General features: G+C 36.6%; 1 protein-coding gene across 3 annotated transcripts in view; it reads left to right on the plus strand.

The window, feature by feature from the left end:
• Positions 1-18,046, plus strand: part of CHN1 (chimerin 1) — a 146,942-nt gene extending 128,896 nt beyond the window's left edge. For all 3 annotated transcript variants that reach the window (XM_016134705.2, XM_016134714.2, XM_016134723.2), the window contains 5 exons: positions 6,226-6,399; positions 7,168-7,245; positions 9,429-9,566; positions 15,767-15,872; positions 17,257-18,046. In XM_016134705.2, coding sequence (XP_015990191.2) covers positions 6,226-6,399; positions 7,168-7,245; positions 9,429-9,566; positions 15,767-15,872; positions 17,257-17,428 — 668 coding nt within the window. In that variant the 3' untranslated portion in view covers positions 17,429-18,046. The remainder of the gene's footprint in view (positions 1-6,225; positions 6,400-7,167; positions 7,246-9,428; positions 9,567-15,766; positions 15,873-17,256) is intronic.
• The last annotated feature ends 1,216 nt before the right edge of the window (positions 18,047-19,262 follow it).

Consider the following 19,262-nt stretch of genomic DNA (forward strand, 5'->3'; position numbering starts at 1 on the left):
TTGCTATAGGAATCAGACTGCATCTAGCTAATAGCAAGCAAGCTATCCCCTTCAGGACTGAAAGCTCAGGGCTTCCTGCTAAGCACTCCACAGTCAAGGAGGACAACTGAGGCTTGAAGAGCGAGGATAATCAAGAGAATGCCAGCCATTACAGACAGGATCTTTTCAAAACCGCACAACTCGGGGTTCCACAGTAGATGTCAAATGTTATCCCCTCTACCAACCAGTGCCTCCTTTACCTCTAGCCTTCTTTAAAGTGAGTAAAATGGTGTTTCTTGCGAGGGAGTATCTAACTGCACACTGAGAATAGGGCTCTTCATATTTATGAGCAAAGTAGATAGCCTTTAAAAGTAAAGCTCAAAGGATTGTTGTCTTTGTTGAGATAAAATAGTTGCCCAAACCATTTTTCCTTTCTTTATGTAGTGTAATTAATCAGTCTATTATTATTAGATAATTAATTATCGAGATGACGAATCATGCCTCCCGCCAAAAAGACCATTATTCCACCAGCACTCCTGAATTGCTTTCATTTTAGCCTTACAAGGATATTCTAAGAAATTAAGCCAAATAATAAGTGTTGTAAAACAGATATATCAACTTATTTACTAATTATTTATTAAAATGACTTCATTTTTCCAGCATATCATTATCATGACCCCCAAAAGGAAATGGCAGCTGTTTTTTTCTAATAATAAAATGTATTTATTGCTTCAGATATACAAGTGCTTAACTTTTAGGTTGGAGGAAAAAAGTTGAATGAATGTCTTTTAATTACTGCCATGATTGACTATGCCTTAAGTTATGCTTGTCTTTACAAGCCAGCGAAAAATTGGTTGGACTTCCTTAAAACTTTCACATAACCCCCTTTACTTGAATGTAATATTCTCACAAATATCCCAAAGCACAAGGATTCGTCTTAATTTTGTTTATGTAATTAATGACTGTTGTATAACTGATATGAGCTGTTCCTACTTTTTCTGAATGAGGGAACAACAACTAAGAAATATCTTAAAAAATAGAACTTTTATTTGCAGTTATTTAAAATATAAACACCTCAGAAAAGAATGAGTAATTATCTTTATTTTCAAAACACATGAACATTACCTTTAAGTCCTATCAATAGAATGTAAATAATATCAGCTATTTATTTCAAAAAGTAGGTTTCTGTGCTTTCTAGATATAAAGGAGTCTAAGTAATAGAAATATTTTATTAATAAAGGACATAATAAAATGTGATTTGAATTTTTTATTCCTTCTTTCATATGTTTATTCTGTGCTTATTAACTTGAATAATTGGGAGGGGGAAATGTAGTTTAATTGTAACATAAAAATAACCTACCAAACGAAGAGATGCAGCAAATGAAATGATCTTTTATAGACGGTTTTTTTTTTCATTTTTAGTGTAGATCTTCCCTGGGAGAAATGGAACTATATAGTAGTTATATGACTTTAATAAATAAGTATGAAAACCAAATAAAGTATAATGGCAAACTGAAATATTGATATAAAGCTAGTCCTTGAAGCAGCAATTTTCAGAGCAAGCTCAGCGTTGTTATATTGCGCTGTGAACTTAGGAACATAAAGATGCTTTATTTTAATGACCTTGCACTATCCTTTGGCCTTCTAAAGGACGTCTTATCCAATCCGGGCAAAAATTTCACCTTTGACAATTACTGCTAAAATTGAGCACAATATATTGTTCCATAGTTTAATTTTATTCAAATGGAAAAAAATATCAGTTTAGAAAACATTCTCCTTTTCCTTAAATGCCTAAACCTGAGCTCTGTTATCACTTTGTCCAGTTTTCACTGAGTCACAAATTACTAGGGCATTAGAGAAGAATTATGTGGGCACTAGAGAAGCCCACAACCCATAAATGCCAACAATCACGGACAAAAAATAATCCCAAGAAAAGCCTGCTATTCCTAGCCAAAGCCCTGGGGAAAGGGCATCTCAGCTGGACAGAAATTTTAGGAACCTGCTAATGTTTAAAATTGGAAATAACTTCAAGCATTCAAAGGAAAAATTTAATATCAGACCATTAGTGTCATTCATATGTTTTGATATTATGTGGATGCATCAAAATTTTACTGTTTTGCTTTCTACCAGATTTTTATTTAGTTTATACAAAGAGAAAGGATATGACAAAACAAGAATGAGTAGGTTTTATCACTGCTTTTTAAGTCTTTGCCAAATTGTACATATATGTGTATATGTATACATATATATTTCTATATGTATATATATATATATATAAAATAGTAAAATATAGCAGTGTCTTTTAAATCAAGTATAATGGATACAATATACATTATTGAATAAGAGGTTGAAAACTGTAAATTCATTTTCAATGCTGAAAACAGTAACTCAGAGTACATGATGTACTGCTGGTGAAAAGTGGTATATATCAGTCATGGGAAGATCACAGGCTGGGAATCAGGAAACCAAGGCTTAAATCTCAGTTCTACCACTTTGTGGTGGAGTAAATTAAACAAGTCCTTCACTCTTTCTGAGCTTCATTGTCCCTGTCTGTGAAATGAAGACTTGGGGATAGGTCTTAACCAACAGCCCTGTCCATTTGGATCTGTGACTTGTGTGTACACACGTCAAGTATGAGGCACGTCAACTTTATTATTAGATTATGAAGCTTTGCTGACTTTTATACTTTTAAAATACTACGTAAGGGTGATTCTATTTCTGGACAAGATGAATGAATATGTTTCATTTTATTCCTCACAATAATAGCAAAAGACCCTGGGAAAAATATATACATCAACTTTCAGAAGACTCTGAAAGTTGGAGAAAAGAAGGAAGGCTGACTAGGGACCTCAGGACTCAAGGAACCCAGCAGCAAGTTGCCTGGTGGTGGTTTGGGTTTTCTTTTGTTTAACTTCCTAGGTATCGCAGCCTGGACACCACAGAGGCCCACAACTCATAAAAGCCAACAGGCATAGGCAAAAAATAATCCACAAAAAGCACATTCTCCCCAGCCAAAACCCTGGAAAAAGGGTAGCCCAGTTGTACAGAAACCTTTTAGCCTTACTTACTATTCTCTAGGTGAACACCTCAACAAAGCCACATTGCTACCCCTCCCCAGAGGATGCTGTGGCAGCATCCTGTTTTCTACCCCACCCTGCAATAACAAGGGTATATTGTAGTAATTCCCCTTCCCGGAATGTGGGATAGAGTTCTGCATTTGGGTAACTTAAAAGTGGGGTAGGCAAAATAACAACTGCAGAAGCATTACAAAGGCTTTGTAAACTAGGTTGACATTTGAACCCCATAGCCTGCAAAAGAGAGCCAGGATATAGGCCAGGATGTACATTCTAAAGCTAAACAGTTTTACTGCTAAAATTGAAGATTTCACTAGGAACCAGAGTCTTGTAACATTCAAAATACCCAGTTCAAAGTTACACACCATACCAAGAAAATCTCAACTCAGATAAAAAGACAATCAACAGGCGTCAATATTGAGATAAAATAGATGTTGGAATTGTCAGACAAAGAAAACAGCTATCATAAAAATGCTCCAACGAACAATTATGAACACTCTTAAAACAAATGAAAAACTAAGAAATTACAAAAAAATAAATAAAGATATGAAGAACTAAATGGAAATTTGGGGAGTGAAAAATTTATTAACAAACTCACTTGATGGGCTCAATAGCAGAATGGAGATAACAGAGGAAGGAATCAGTGAGCTTGTAGAACAACAGAAATTATCCAATTCAAACAACACAGTGAACATAGATTTTAAAAAGTGAAGTGAGCCCCAGAGATCTGTGAGACAATAACAAAAGATTTAACTTTTGTGTTGTTGGAGTCCCAAGAAGAAGATAAAGAGAGGCTGAAAAAGATTTGAAAAATTAGTGGCTGAAAACTCCCCAAATTTGGTAAAAGTAGCCAGAGAAGAATGATGTATTTACTTGGAGATACTTTTATGTAAATGATACGTATTAAGAGAAGTATAAATAAGGAAGTATCTCTAACTTAGTCATCCAAGTCCTTTTTAGGACCTGCCAGTCACATCTGACAAACACAGAATTTGGCCTAGAGTTCAGTTTAGCTTTTCACTTTAAGGTAATTATGACAAAGCCGTATGATGAGCCCTGGGACACTACATCAGAAAGTCCTCTCAAAATGTTGTTTCATTCTTCTAAATAACAACATAGTCATGGTAAACATTAGTAATTTAAAGCCTCACATAAACGTTATAATAGATAACAATGGAACCTAATAATATAATAATACTAAATACTATGTTATTCCCATTTTACATAACTGAGGCACAAAAAAGTTAGGTTACCTCACTCAGAATTGCACAGCTAATAGATTCTAGATCTATGTAACTCTAAGTTATAGAAGTTACACAATACATTAAAATATTAAGAGAAAACAAGATGTTTAAAGTAGACATTTTCTTATTGATTTGCCTTATTGAATCAGGAATCTTAACTTATATCTAATATAAAAATAAGGAGGAATTTGGGGTTTGGGTTATGTAGTCATTTGGATTTTACTTAACTATACAGAATGTTTGTTAGGTCATTCCTTTAGATGGTATAGGTCAAGCTCTTTGCTCTGGAAGCCTTTATATATAGAAAGAAGCTGTTGTTCTTTTAGCAATGTTGATGTTTAGGCACTGTTAGCGCTGGCATTGCCGTCCCCAGTGCTGTTCACTTACACTTACACATGCATAGACTCAGCTTTCCTCTACATCTAGCCTGTCTTTGCACATTGAAAGTGCTCAGTACATATGAGTTCCTCCCTTAGAGTCACCCCAGGCCTAAAATTCTTACTTCAAGTTGGCAGTATCTACATATTCATAGGTTTATAAAGTTTATAAGTTTTGACTCATTTTCCTTGTCTCTGTTGTTACTACCTCATATAACTAGATTTCAGCTTTACTGAAAGTCATAATAATAATCACTATCATTTGTCTAACATTTTTTTTTTTTTTTTTGTAATATACAAAGCACCTTGAATGCATTGGCTCATTAATTCTCCTAGTTCTGTGAGGCAAATGTTAGGCTCTCTTTTCTACCAAAACAGCAAGCAAAACTGAAGCTTGCCCAAGGACCACAAACAGTTTTCCTGGCATTGTATGATTTTCAGATTGGTTTTATTAAGACTTGTCTATAAACTGTACATACCGCACCTGGATCAGATTTATAAGAGGTCAGCATCAAGTTTTCATGAACTTAAAACAAATGAGTTTTGTTTTTAAAAACATAAACATAACGTTTATTTTAGTTAAGTTGTTCAGCTACGGTTTATTACTCTTAAGTCTAATTTAACAAAATATTTGCACTCCTCTCATTTGCTTCTAAAATTCCATTGTGCTCTTCTTGTTGAAATAAAATGTCTCAAAATATTAAACTAGAAAATGTTTAGGTTCTGGCATCTTAGAATTAGAAAACAAAGGAATAACTTCAATAGAGGCGATATGATATAGGGGTTAAGATCATGGACTCTAGAATCATCTATAGGCTTGAATCTCCACTCCCTGTGTATTAAATGCATGACCTGGGGGAAATTATGTAACACTCATCTGCTTGGTTCTGTTAGATTTATAAAATGAGAAGAAGAATAGTACTCATTTCAGAGAGTTTTGTGAGCTTCAGTGAAATAAATGTTAAGCACTTGGATAATACTTGGCATTACTAAGCTGGTGATAATAGTAGTAACAAATAATAACTAGTTATTTTTAGCTACTAGATGAATTATATATTATTATATACAAAGGATTATGAATAGATATAAATATGAGCAATCACCATTTTAGGAGGGCCCCAGGATTCTCTTATTTTTGGAGGTCCAGTTCCACCTCATAGCAAATGTATTAAAATGTGATTATATTCCACATTAAGTATAATTTTTATGTAACTTTAAATAAATGGATAAAATTTCAATTAGCTAATTGGCATAATATTACATTTTGTAGACATTTAATTAAACACTTCTCTTGTTTGGCTTGGTTCGGGTTGGTATATCCTAAGATCATATAGCAAGTTAATGATGAGACATGAGCTAAAAGTTTGGTCTTCTGACTTAAAACCAAAATTTTCCAAGAGAAAAGATAGGAAAAATGTTTTCCCACTCTGCAGGAACTCCTTGAAGCTCATCCCCTTTTAAACCTCATTCAAGCTAGAGTGTCTTTTGCCAAAATAAACAGTCCAGAGTGCTCAGAACTCTTAAAACAATAACACATTTTTTTTCTTTCAGATTGTGGTTTGAATGTTCATAAGCAGTGCTCCAAGATGGTCCCTAATGACTGTAAGCCAGACTTGAAACATGTCAAGAAGGTGTACAGTTGCGACCTCACAACGCTCGTGAAAGCCCACATTACCAAGCGGCCTATGGTAGTGGACATGTGTATCAGGGAGATTGAATCCAGAGGTGAGGCAGTTCCAGTGCGGTTCAGAGCAGTTACTGTTCACCACGAATTTGAGTCCCAGTGCTGCTCATTGCGCAATGCAGTTACCTTCCTCTGGAAGATTAGGGGGGATCGTTTCAGATGATCCAAAAGTCTGAGATAAAGTAATTTAACAAATAATTAAACAGCTTGATTTCAAGGTACATTTAACCAGTTATAAGAAATATGCTTTAAAATGTATTTATGGATGATGCTTTTAGTCTGTAAAAGTTGACATGTAAATAGCAGTTCCTTTTTCAGTTTTTATACTTTTGAGTTCAAGAAGTAAAGGTATAAATGCTCTATAAACATTTTCTAGGCCTAAAACCAGAGCTGCATCCTAATTATTCTTTTTCACTTTGGAAAAACTGCCACAAGCCTATTAATATAGTTTGTCTTAGTCTTCTGTTATGTAAGAGAATTTATTGTGTAATTGGGGTGAATTATTTCCCTTAAGACTTAACACTTTATCTAAGAGAATTTATTGTGTAATTGGGGTGAATTATTTCCCTTAAGACTTAACACTTTATCTAATTAGACAAAATGATGAGCCAAATTACAAATATCCACATGACAGTAGGTCAGAGAACTGAGTGAAATGGTTTTATTTTAGGAGAAAAGTATGAAGAGGTTTCTAAACACGTCTATTTTATGTAATTCTTTGACACGTTATTTCCCCAGCCTAAAGTATGGCAAGAAGTTAAGGCATAATTCTAAAGAAACAAATTGGCTCCATTGCTTCATTTTTACAGGTCTTAACTCTGAAGGACTGTACCGAGTATCAGGATTTAGCGACCTAATTGAAGATGTCAAGATGGCTTTTGACAGAGGTATGCTCTTCAGCATGTTCGCTAACTTAGGACAGTGCTATTCTGTCAAAAAGGCACGATTTCTAATGTTATTCCTTGCATTGTTTTTCCAAATCATACCAAATATAAAGACTCCACTTACGATTTATGATTTTTTTTTTTATTGATTGTAAGTATTCAACTGTTTAATTTCAGAGGGAGAAAGAAGTATAAAACTATGTCACCAGTATTGGAGTATCCAAGGCTGGTCCATGTTCACCAAAATTTATACAGCACCATTAAATTTACCAAAAAAATTGGGCAATATGGGGAGGGGGGGATATAAGTAATTACAGATCTCAGATTTCCCAGTGAAGCAGTCAGTCTGTATTGCCTTTTTCTTCCAGAAAGCACTTTATCCCAGTTTGTACTATCACTGCATGTGATTTCAACCCAAGTGTGAAAGGTAGACACTGATGATCTAATTCACACTTGAATGCAAGTGTCTGATAGGCCAAAGTATTTGCATTTTAAAAGTCTGTTTTTTTTTAAAGAAAGGAGTGGGGGGGCTTTAGAAAGTTTTAGGTATACAGAACAATTGAGCAGAAAGTAGACATTTCCCACATAACCCCTCCCGTCCTGTCCCCTCCCACAGCTCCCCTTACTGACATGTTAGTAGAGTACGCTGCTGCAATCTATGAACCAAGATTTGATATGTTATTAACCAAAGTCAATAGTTTACATTAGAGTTTACTTTTCATGTTATACAGTTTTATGGGTTTTGACAAATGTGCAAAGTCATGTATCTACCATTACAATATCAGATTGAACTTTCACTACCACCGAAATCCCTTGTGCTCTACCAATCCATCCTTCCCTTCCTCCCCTGAACCCCAGGCAGCCACTGATCTTTTTTCTGACTATATAGTTTGCCTTTCCCAGAATGTCACATAGTGGGAATCACAGAGGATATAGTCTTTTCAGACTGACTGCTTTAACTTAGCAATATGTATTTAAAGTTCCTCCATGTCTTTTCATGGCTCGATAGCTCATTTCTTTTTAGAGCTGAATAATATTCCATTGCCTGGATATACCTCCGTTTATCTATTAAACTATTAAAGAACACCTTGGTTGCTTCCATTTTTTTGACAATTATGAATAAAGCTACTATAAACATTTGTGAGCTTTTTTAATGGACATAAGTCGTCAGCTCCTTTGGGTAAATACCTAGGAGCCCAGTTGATGGATTGATTGTTTGGTAAGAGTATGTTTAGCTTAGTAAGAAACCGCCTGTCTTCCAGAGTGACCGTACTAGTTTTCATTTCCACCAGCAATGAATGAAAAGGTTCCTGTTGCTCCACATCTTTGACAGCCTTTAGTGTGGTCAGGGTTCTGCATTTTAGCCATTGTAATAAGTATGTGGTAAAGAGGATGCTTTATAATCCATAGAAATCTTTTATAAGCCAAATGGAACAAAAGAAATCTAGCATGAGATCTAGCTCAGAGTAGACACTAATTAAATCTTTAGTAGGTGAAAATTCAGGATATTTTAATCAAGTCAAGGGCTAAATGTGCAGGGGAGTGGGGGATGGGCCACTCTGAAGGAAGGTTAGCTTTGCTTGAGAGTCTTAGGGCCCAGTACCTCAAAAATATCCCACCATTTTATAATTTCTTCAATTTGTGTTATTTCAGTATTCTAAAGTTTTGTTTGGTTTACTTTTTTACTTCTCACTGCATCCCCTAACCCCAGGACTCTGAAAGATCCAAACATTGTATGTAGGAGCTTGGGGTGATACAGAAACAAAAAAAAAAAAAAAACGGCCTTTGGTGCCAGGGGTCTTTTGTAAGTTGGCAGTTTCTTTGCTGATATTTTTCACATTCTCTGTGTTTATTTTAAAAAGAAAAAAAAGCAATCCCACATTATTCCCCTAGGAATTTGCAGTAGCCATGAAATTTTAAAATATTTCTGTTGACCTCAACCCTCTCCTGATTTCCCTCTCCTTCATTAAACATGGAAAAATAACTTGAGAAGTCAGAAAAAAAATAGATTTTGCTTTTCACAGAAAATTGATCGTTTATGTATATAAAAATTTAGCAGACTGAATTTGATGTTAAAAACTGAAGCACTGCAAATCTTTAAAAACTGTATACGTAAATATGTCATTTTTAAAAACAGTACTGTGAATCCAGATATTTACTTTCGTTTCTTTTAACATCTTTCAAAGATGGTGAGAAAGCAGATATTTCCGTGAACATGTATGAAGATATCAACATTATCACTGGTGCGCTGAAACTCTACTTCAGGGATTTACCAATTCCACTCATCACATATGACGCCTACCCTAAGTTCATAGAGTCTGCCAGTGAGTATGAAGGTGCAGGTTCCGCGTGACCTGATCAAGCACCTCTTCTTGCTAGTCACTCTCGTTGTTTTCTGCTGAGTATCTTAAACGCCTTTTATGAAATATTTCTCCCAGCCTCTTTCCATCATTAATGTACTCATGAGAATTTTGAACACTTCTCTAACGTAGGTTTTTTTATGACTTCTACCATCAGAAGCTTCTTTGTAATGTGCTTAAACGCTCGTTTTCCAAAGTAAGGCTTACACCAGTGCTCTTTAGATATAGACCGGTACTTTTGTAAAGTAAAATTAAAATAACTGGAAAAATAAAATTGAAAAAACAAAGCCAACTATTTTGTTATTAGATTCAGCAAGCATAAGAATTACTCCGTCAGATTGCCATGAAAGTTTCTAAATTCTTACTCTCAGTTTCTGAACTTATCCTGTGATATACCATTAACAGTTTGTAAACTGGCACTAGCCTGTAGATCATACTTTAAGGAGTTTTTTTTCGATCAAGAAGTTATTTTTTAAGTTCTAGTTGAGATAAAAATGAGAAAAAGCAAAGACTCGTTTGCCAAATTTTATAGTGCAAAATTCATACCTATAGTTCATATTTTTTTAAAAAGAGAAGGGAACATTTTAACTGTCAGCATTACCATTTTTTAGAAAAGGTAGGCTATTTTCGTCATTTGCTGTTCTCTCAAAACCATATAATGTCTTTAGCTTTAAATGATATCCCTTAGTAACACTGATTTGATTTTTAACTTTGAAATTTCATGAAGTACAAACTTGCTTTGTTCTAATTTTTAGTTTCCCCTTCAGAGCTTTTGTTGAGAATTTTTGTGGTTAGTTCCATGGATCCCTGATTTCTTGCGGGTCAGCTTAGCTCTCATGTAGAAAACAGGCATGAGAATTACGCTGATTTTTACAAATTTTCATGTTAAAAAGACTCTAGGTTTTTTCCGTAGGAATTTAACTCCTCTCATTCTGGGATGGATTCATTGCTAAGGTTCTTGTTTCCTGAGGCGGACATTTCCTCCCCGAGACATAAGTCTAATGGCCGCTAATGTGGAAATCACTGTACACAGTCAGTCCTCGGTTTGCTTTGATCCCCAGGGTCACACTGTGGGCTCCACTGGATGGTGTTCCTGTCTCCGTGTTGCTCGGGTAAAACTGAAACTTGGCTTCTATGCCTAACTCAAGGGCATCCAATTAGCAGAGGACAAAGCAGTGATTCAAACCCATGTTCTGAACTCTACACACCACCTCATCTACTTAGAAGAAAAATCCAAGCCCCGCTTATTGGATCTTAAGGCCTTTTGCCTCATGCTGCCAAATTATCTGTCTTCTTTCCCCCACACTCACCCTAGTTGCTGAGGAATATCTCCTTTCTTTATTCTTCTAATAAACCATTCGTCATTGTTCTGGGATTTATGTCTGAAGCAGACCTGTCAGAAATCAGCAAGTTGTCTCATCTCACCCATCAGGGAGCTCTAGAAAGCACATGAGAAAGCAGCTTTCCTAAATCAAGGTAGAAACTCCTTTACCTTATAATTTCAACTATTTTGATGCGTGATTTCCATGACACCAAAACCCTAGCATAATATTTATACACAATATAAACATGTATGGTACATGTTTGATGTTGATAATGGCTTTTGGAAGATTGTTTCTATATACTATCTTTTCTAACAGAAGAGTGTATTTCATTCTTTAGATGCATAGATACCACCATTCTCTACCTGTATAGGCAGATAAGGAAGATGAGAAAAACTAAGATTTATAGAACAATATTAGGTGCCAGGAATCATGCTCAGTACTTTACATCTATGATATCATTTTTAAAAGGAGATGTGACAGGGTGTAAGTAAATTGTCCAAGTTCCTATTGGTAAAGGAAATGGCGCCAGCGTTCAAACCCACATCTGTCTAATATCAAAGCCCCAGCTCTTTCCATTCTGCACACTCCCTGGCTCCCCGGATGGAACAGGAGACAAAAGACTTTGAGAGAGGAGGAAGACAGAAGGGCAGGAACCCCTTCTAAATGAAGGACAGGGCTAGTCAACTCCTCGTGATACGTGTGCTCTAGAACTTTCTCAGCCCCTAAAAAAAGACTTGAGCCATGTTCTTTAGGTCTCACATATCTCTGGCATTCTTTAGTGTGCCCCTCCCCCGACTCCCCACCCCCAAAAAATCATAGTTCATTTGAACGCTTTCTCCTACAAAAGTTATTAGAGCTCTGCTGTTGCGGCCTCCCTTGGAGAACCCGCTCGTTGAAAGCTGGAGGGAATTAGCTGCAGGAAATGAGAAAGGGATGCAGGGGCAGTGGAGGCCAGGGCATTCCATCGAAAGGCTTGACGATCTGCGTAATCCCCTGCACACTTGGCCTCCCCAGCCCTTCGTCCTCACTCCCTCTTCCCACCAGTTAAGGAACCCTCCGCCGTGTAATACTGAGGCCTAGAAGACAGGTGCTGCCCACGGGGCCTGGTCGGAAACCCAGCATTCCCGGTTGCTCCTTGAACACGGTGAAACCATCACTGCCAAAGCTGAGCTCCTGGCAGTACTGAACATGGAGCTCTTGCTCTGGCAAGGAGTCTAAGAACTCTGTTCCCAGAAGCTGCGTGACTCAGTGTGCACCCTTGAGTGAGTCAGAGAAACTCAGAAATAAAACCTAGGGGTCTTTGTTCCAAGCCACTTAAAATGTCCTGTAGAGAAGCCTGGGAATAAGAACTTGAGTTTTTCCCTCAACTCAGCCACCTAACTGGCGACGTTTTATTCTTCTTGTACTTGAGTATCTCTATAAAGAATTGACAATACATGCTTTAAAAAGAGCTTTTAACTGTATCTTGATATGGATTCAGAGTACTGTTTCCTGCCCACGCAATGTCCACATTTCCAGATCCTTCCAGACCTTCCTCAAATGCCATCTCTTCCACTTCTCTGTGTGTCTCAGCCACGGGCCATCTTTCTCCTCTGTAGTCCCATCACACTCACTTGGACACCTTTTAAGGCCTCTTACTTTCATGCCAGAGATTATGTTCATGTCTTATCTTCCCTGCTAGACTGTAACCCCCTTACCCACAGAAGTTCTCATTTTTATTTTCCCACAGTGCCTGTGATAGTCCCTCCCTTACATAATAGGTGCTCAATAAATATTTCTGGAATGAGTTAACAATTTTATATTTGTTATATATGAGACCTATAGAATCTTAATTTTTGGATACTCTTAAGGAATTATGTAACTAGGCTTCCTTCTACAATACATTTCTTTTTTAAATATCCAGTAACCACATGATCACTGCTTTTCTAGGCAGCCAGTCCACTTGGTGGACAGATGTAACAGTCATAAAACCCTGCTTGTGTGCAGCAGAAACCTGCCTGCTTTTGACTCCCTCCCATGTTTGTCCTAGTCTCACCGTCTTCTATGTGCAAGCCTTTCACATGTATGAAATAACTCATGGTGGTCATTCATCTCTAAATACATTCCATTTTGTCTGTCTCCCTTTTAAATTATTCTGTAGTTGTCTCAGGGCTAAAGATTTGTGTTCTCTGAAAAACTGATCGTCGATAATACTCCTTTAAGTGGAAAAAAAGAGAAATGAATTCCAGGGAAGAATCTGTTGTCCATTTGATATCAGTATATTCAGGTGCATTTTGTCAGATGTTTCTAAATTTATATCTCTGGTCTGGACCCCTCCCCCTGAACACCAGATTAATTCTCAGTCACTTGGATGTCTCAAACAGAACTCGTGATCTTCGCCATGAAATCTCTTCCACCCATCATCTTTCCCATTTCAGTTAATGGAGGCTCCATCCTCCCAGTTGCCTACGCCCAAAAGTGGGCTCGTTCTCGATGATTCTTCTTATACATCCTTCATTAGGAAATCTTGTGGATTCTACCTTTAAAATACGCCTAGAATCCAGCAACCCTTTATTACCTTCACTGTCACCACCTAGTCGAAACTAGTGTCGTTCCTCGCCTGGATTGTTGTAATAATTATTGAAATAGTTTTTCTACTTTTACTCTTGCCCTTCCATAGTCTGTTTCCCACATGGCAGCTAGAGAGAGAGATACTATGAAATATCTATATCAGATCATGACCCTCTCTTGTTCAGAACCTTCCCACTTGTCTCAGTGAATGCTAAGTCCTTAGAATAGCCTACAGCGCCTGACGTGAGAGAGTGCTGTTACCTTTCTGATCTCACCCCCTTCTACTCTTTGCTCACTCTACTGCAGCCACATTTGGCTCCTTGCTTTTCCTCAGACGTTACAGGTATACACTTCCCTCAAGAACTTTGCAGTGAGTTTCCTCTGCCTGGAATCATCTTCCCCCAGATTTCCATGAGGTTCGTTCCCCCACTCCCTCAAGTCTGTACTCAGACCTTCTTTCTTACTGAGGTCTACCCTGACCACCCCATTTACAAAGGTACACCTTCCTCCCCCCGCCTCAGCACTTCCAATATTTCTTATCCTGCGGTTTTTTGTTTGTTTGGTTTTGGGTTTTTTTTTTTTGCATAACACTTGCCTCATTCTAATATAGTATAAGCTATAAGATACATATTCATTGTTTATTGCCAGTTCACCCTTCAATAGGAAAGTAAGCTTTCTGTGAACAGAGAATTTTATTTCTACCCCACCAAAAAGACCTCAAGTGTCTGTCACTTGAGATCATCCTTAACTTCAAACCATCTGAAAATTCTCCCTACAAGGATTAATTATTCTTTTTTTCAGTTTCTAGAATAGTGTAGTTTCAAATTAATTAGCCCTACATAATTTTCTATCGTAAATAGAATTTCCTTCTAATTCTAGAAATTAAATGATTGAATTTAAGTATCTGAATGGTATTTCTCTTATGAACTGGCACTCTTTGAAGGTCTCAAGGTTCAAAGACCATTTGTTAATCCTGGCTAAAGGCAAATAATACATTCTCTATCACCAAGAAATAACCAGGAACTCTGGAGAAGCTTTGGGCAGAAATTATAAAATGTCCAAAATTTCTTTGAATTAAAAAGCTTCAGTCACTCTTCACATTCTGAAATTATCTAATCTACTCTGCCAATGAATGCTAAGGACTTTTCATTTCATTTTATATCACTTTTTATCTGACTCCAATACATTGCCATTGAGTTGGTTTGTTTTACTAAGTTGGAAAGACTAAGATTCTTGGTCTTGTGTCTTAAATGTTACGTTCTGGTCAGATGTGGCCTTCCAGCATTTTAAGGGTCCTATACTGATTAAGACTCAGCAGTTTGAGGGCCTTTTGCAGTTGCCCTAAAACCTAACATTTAAAGGCACCCCATCTTCTTGACATTTGGGTAAAAGCATAAACGTACTAGAAATGAACACAGTATTTCAAAGATGTCTTTCTGATTATGGAAATAATTGATGAATTTAATGCAATCTGTGACCTCAAAGGAACGGGCTGTTTTTTTGACCAACACAGTAGAACAACTAAAATATTCAAATGAAGATGGTCCCCTTTAAAGTTTACATCTTTAGAAGAGTCTCATTTATTGCAGGGGCACTGTTGTGAAAACATCTGGAATTGCCTTCAAAGTCTGCACTGTAGCTTCTGAGTATCCTAAGTAGTAGAATACCTTTGTGCTTTGAGGGTAGTTTAGACTTTTTGATATAACACAAAGTAATTTAAACCTAACGAATAAATGAAGTTAATACTAGATAATACATTTCTTGGTTTAAAAAGAAAAAAATGTGCATATCAATAAGATTTTAGCAGGGGTTGCAAGACGCAAAGAGATGGCATAGATTCTACACCATACTTGAAAGGGAATTTTCAAAATACTTTGAACAATGCAGTATCCCTTGAATATGTCTGCAGTGTTCTAAGATGTCCTCATGTGAATGTGTAAGTTGTCATCTGTGTGTGTGTGTGTGTGTGTGTCTGAATTTTTAATAGTTACATCCTATATATCTTATAGCCAATCTCCATAGTTAACAGGTTCCAGGATATTCAATTGAAAAAACTGGGCGGTCTCCCTAAAGGTCCAAGTAAATGATATTGACATATTGAAACTAAGCCTTTGAGAATCTGAGATTTGAACATTCAAAGCTGAGATTTTCCAAAGCTACAGGCAAGGATCTGTGAGAAAACATTTCTTACCAGTTTTAAAAGATCACCACACAAATAGAATTAAATGAACCATTTATACCAGTTGTCTGTTAAAGTTTCTCCCCTTGGTATTCTACTCACTACTGTAGAAATTATGGATCCTGATGAGCAATTAGAAACCCTTCATGAAGCACTGAAACTGCTGCCGCCTGCTCACTGCGAAACCCTCCGGTACCTCATGGCGCATCTGAAGAGGCAAGTTACAGACTTTGAAGCTTATACTGGTACTGCATCCAGATTTTACGAATAAAATAAAACCAAACATAAAAGGAAGGACACATGATCTATTGAATGAATAAATAAATGAGAAGCTATATTGTCTTCTTATGTGAAATCGCACAAGTACAGAAGGAATGCTAAAAATATTCTGCACTATGATGCTGAGTGCACACTGGATTCTGACGGAAATGTATTTGCAATTCCAGTATATGCTGGCAAATATGTTAGAAATACTAATACTCTGACAAGGACATGCATTAATTTTTGTTGAAAGGGAAAAGGTTGTAGCTGTAAAGGTACCAACATTAGCATAATAAAGCAAGAGCAAAGCAACTTGCAAAGAAGGCTCATTTTTCTTACTTCTTGCTCCAAAATAGGTACTTGAGACTTGCTGATGGGATTTTAGATTATTGAATTAATGTTGCATGCACTGAAAACTGTTGTAAAAAACAACAGAGTAAAGTAAGGCGTAAAGGGAATAATGGAAAATATTTTGTTACTTCTGGTTTAATGTTTTAAAGTGATTGATGGTAATGTGGCTTTATTTTCCCTGCTCAGTCACCCGTGATCTCTGCCAAATGAAGTAAGGTTTTTAAAATTATATGACCAAGCTTTAGTGGTTTAGGATTTCAAAATATTAGACCAATTAGAAACAAAAAAAAGACAACAGAATTTGGCATCTATCTTCTCTGTCTTTAGGCATGACTTATCCAGAAATGAATATTTAATTCATGGTGCTTTTAATATTTCCATGTTTCTCCTCTTTAAAAAGCACTATGAGTTAAAACTTTTAATTTGCCTACAACTTCACTTGTAAATTCAAGTTTGCTTCGTATTTGGATGTAATTAAGTATTCCACACTAAAACAAAGGAATAACTCTCAAATTATAGCCTGTGCCTTTGCAATAGCAGTAAAAAGAACATAAACACTTACATTCCCTGACAGTGTTGCTTACCCAGAGCCGTTTCCTTTAACATCTCTACCACTCTCTCCCTAGACACATGTAAGAATAATCTACAGGAAACAAGATAACCAAAGTGGAGAGGAAGAGAGGGCTGATGGAATAATTAGGACAACCCAGTTCCTTTGTTTACAAACATACTCCATCAGCTCTAGGCTCTGGCCAGGGAATCCACAAATAAAACTGAACCCACACTGTCAAGTGCATTCATTTGGGTTTGAGAAGTTTAAATTATTTATTGCCAGCTTAATGCAAGTCAGTACTTTGAAGTTAAGGAGAAATACAGAGAAATAACCTAGGAGAAGAGTTGATAAATGGGCACAAACCTCTTGTGAATCTGGTTTTTGTTTTAGCGCGTGGCCATTGCGAAGTCATACTCCTTTACTTCTGTTTTTCAGAGTCACCCTCCATGAAAAGGAGAATCTTATGAATGCAGAAAACCTTGGAATTGTTTTTGGCCCAACCCTCATGAGATCTCCAGAACTAGACGCGATGGCTGCGTTGAATGATATACGATATCAGAGACTGGTGGTAGAGCTGCTTATCAAAAATGAAGATATTTTATTTTAAATTTTTAGTTTGAGGGGAAAAAAATCAAATGTTTTACAGATGAAGGAATGTTTTATAGTAATTTAATTGGCTCTTATTGCTGAATTATTTCTCGGTTAGAAGTTTGGGCATATAACCAGATTAAATGAAGGAACTTTCTGTCGTTTTCGTAGCACCGCTCAGCTGTCCTTGTAAAACAGTGAACACACGCTTTCTTCCAGTTCTAGTAATCCTGGGTGTTTATCATGTTAAGAGAAACTCAAGCTATTGCATGATTAGCCCCATTTGGCAAGGGTACCTCACACAGAGGAGACGACGAGCCTGCGCTGCTTTGTCCTGGGTAGTCTGTGGTTGTGATTCAGCATGTTTCAGAGTAAATCTGTTGTGACTTCGCTCCTGGGTTCTGTCATTGCTTTTTGATGCTTATGTAAACATGCACACAAACGGATAAAACAGCACCTCTGGCTGCTGCATTGCCATAGACTATAACATATGCCTACTTTTCGCAAATGCTTTATTTCCAGTTTCCCTTAGTTCTTCTCTAATGTAGTACTTTCTTTCCAGCAAAAGCAAAATGTGTTTTCAGATTTGTTACTTTAGTAAATTATCCATACCAATAAAAAAGTATAATGCAGAGCATTTTCCATTGAATTATTATTTGGTTTTAGTTATAATCGTGTTATCTGGCATGCATTTATTATTTATTAAATTTGGCTTTTAGAAATCAAAACTATTGATAGCTTACTTTTTTCCCATGATCGAGAATATTTGGAAAAATGAGTTTGGCCATTTTTTTAATACTGAGTGCTCCCTCTCACTTTTTTTGTTTAGTATTGCAAGTTTTGTGTTCCTAAAATAATTTAAAATTACTTAGAATCGGACACCCATTCATTGGATTTATTTTTCTTGTTGCATAGTCCGGCAGAAATCTGGACTATTTTCTCGACTTCAGAGGTGGGAGAGCAGGCAGGAGTTCTTTCCAGAACCATCCGAAGAAGAACAAAAAAAAAAAAGGCTAACTGAAAGGAGTGACTTTCTAATACACATTTGAGTTTTTGGGTATGCATGGTGTTGCCATCCAGCTGAGCTGACAGCACTGCCTGAGCTGAGTCCCAGATAGCAGCCTGACACTGGCAAAGAGTGGTGTGCATACGTCGAGATCCCAAGAAACCCAGGGAGTGGGCTTGATACTGTCACTGGCTACCTGTGGCTTTGAGCAAATGACCCTCCAGAGTCTGTATCCTTGTTTGTCAAATGAGCGCCCTTCCAGAACTACAGTTCTGTCCTGCTTTAAAAAGTAAAAAAATACAAGACATGTTTCCATTTTTGCCATTTCAGTCCTTGATATGTGCAAGACTCTCTCTCAGAGGTAATGGAAATTGACAGAAAGGTGGAGTTTTTCCATATTTTTGCCCCTAGGCTATAGTAGGAAGTTGGTAGTATGTTTTAATGTTTATATTCAGGAAAATGCAGTTATCTGGAGATAGTCCGTCACAGCTCTCTTGTCAGCCACAGTCTCCTATGAATAATGTCATTGCACCAAGGAACATTGGATACGTAGATTAATAAAGATTTGTTTTATATAACATAGACATCTTTAAAATGGATGCCGCTAAAAGACAATATACTCTAATAATGCTTTTGACTCATGAAATAATTTGTCAGAGAAATCTGAGCACAAGACTATGTCCTGGGTTAGGTAAACCAACTGAATTTCTGTGCTCAAGGCTGAAGTTCTCGTATTTTTTATTTTTATTTTTTTTTAAAGGAAATTTTTATTTTTATTTTTAAAGGAGATTTTCAGTAAAGAAATGTGTGAAGAAATATGCTTTATTAGAATGTCATCACCCTGTTT

This window comes from Rousettus aegyptiacus, unplaced genomic scaffold (assembly GCF_014176215.1).
Source record: "Rousettus aegyptiacus isolate mRouAeg1 unplaced genomic scaffold, mRouAeg1.p scaffold_m13_p_2, whole genome shotgun sequence".
Classification (NCBI taxonomy): Eukaryota; Metazoa; Chordata; class Mammalia; order Chiroptera; family Pteropodidae; genus Rousettus; species Rousettus aegyptiacus.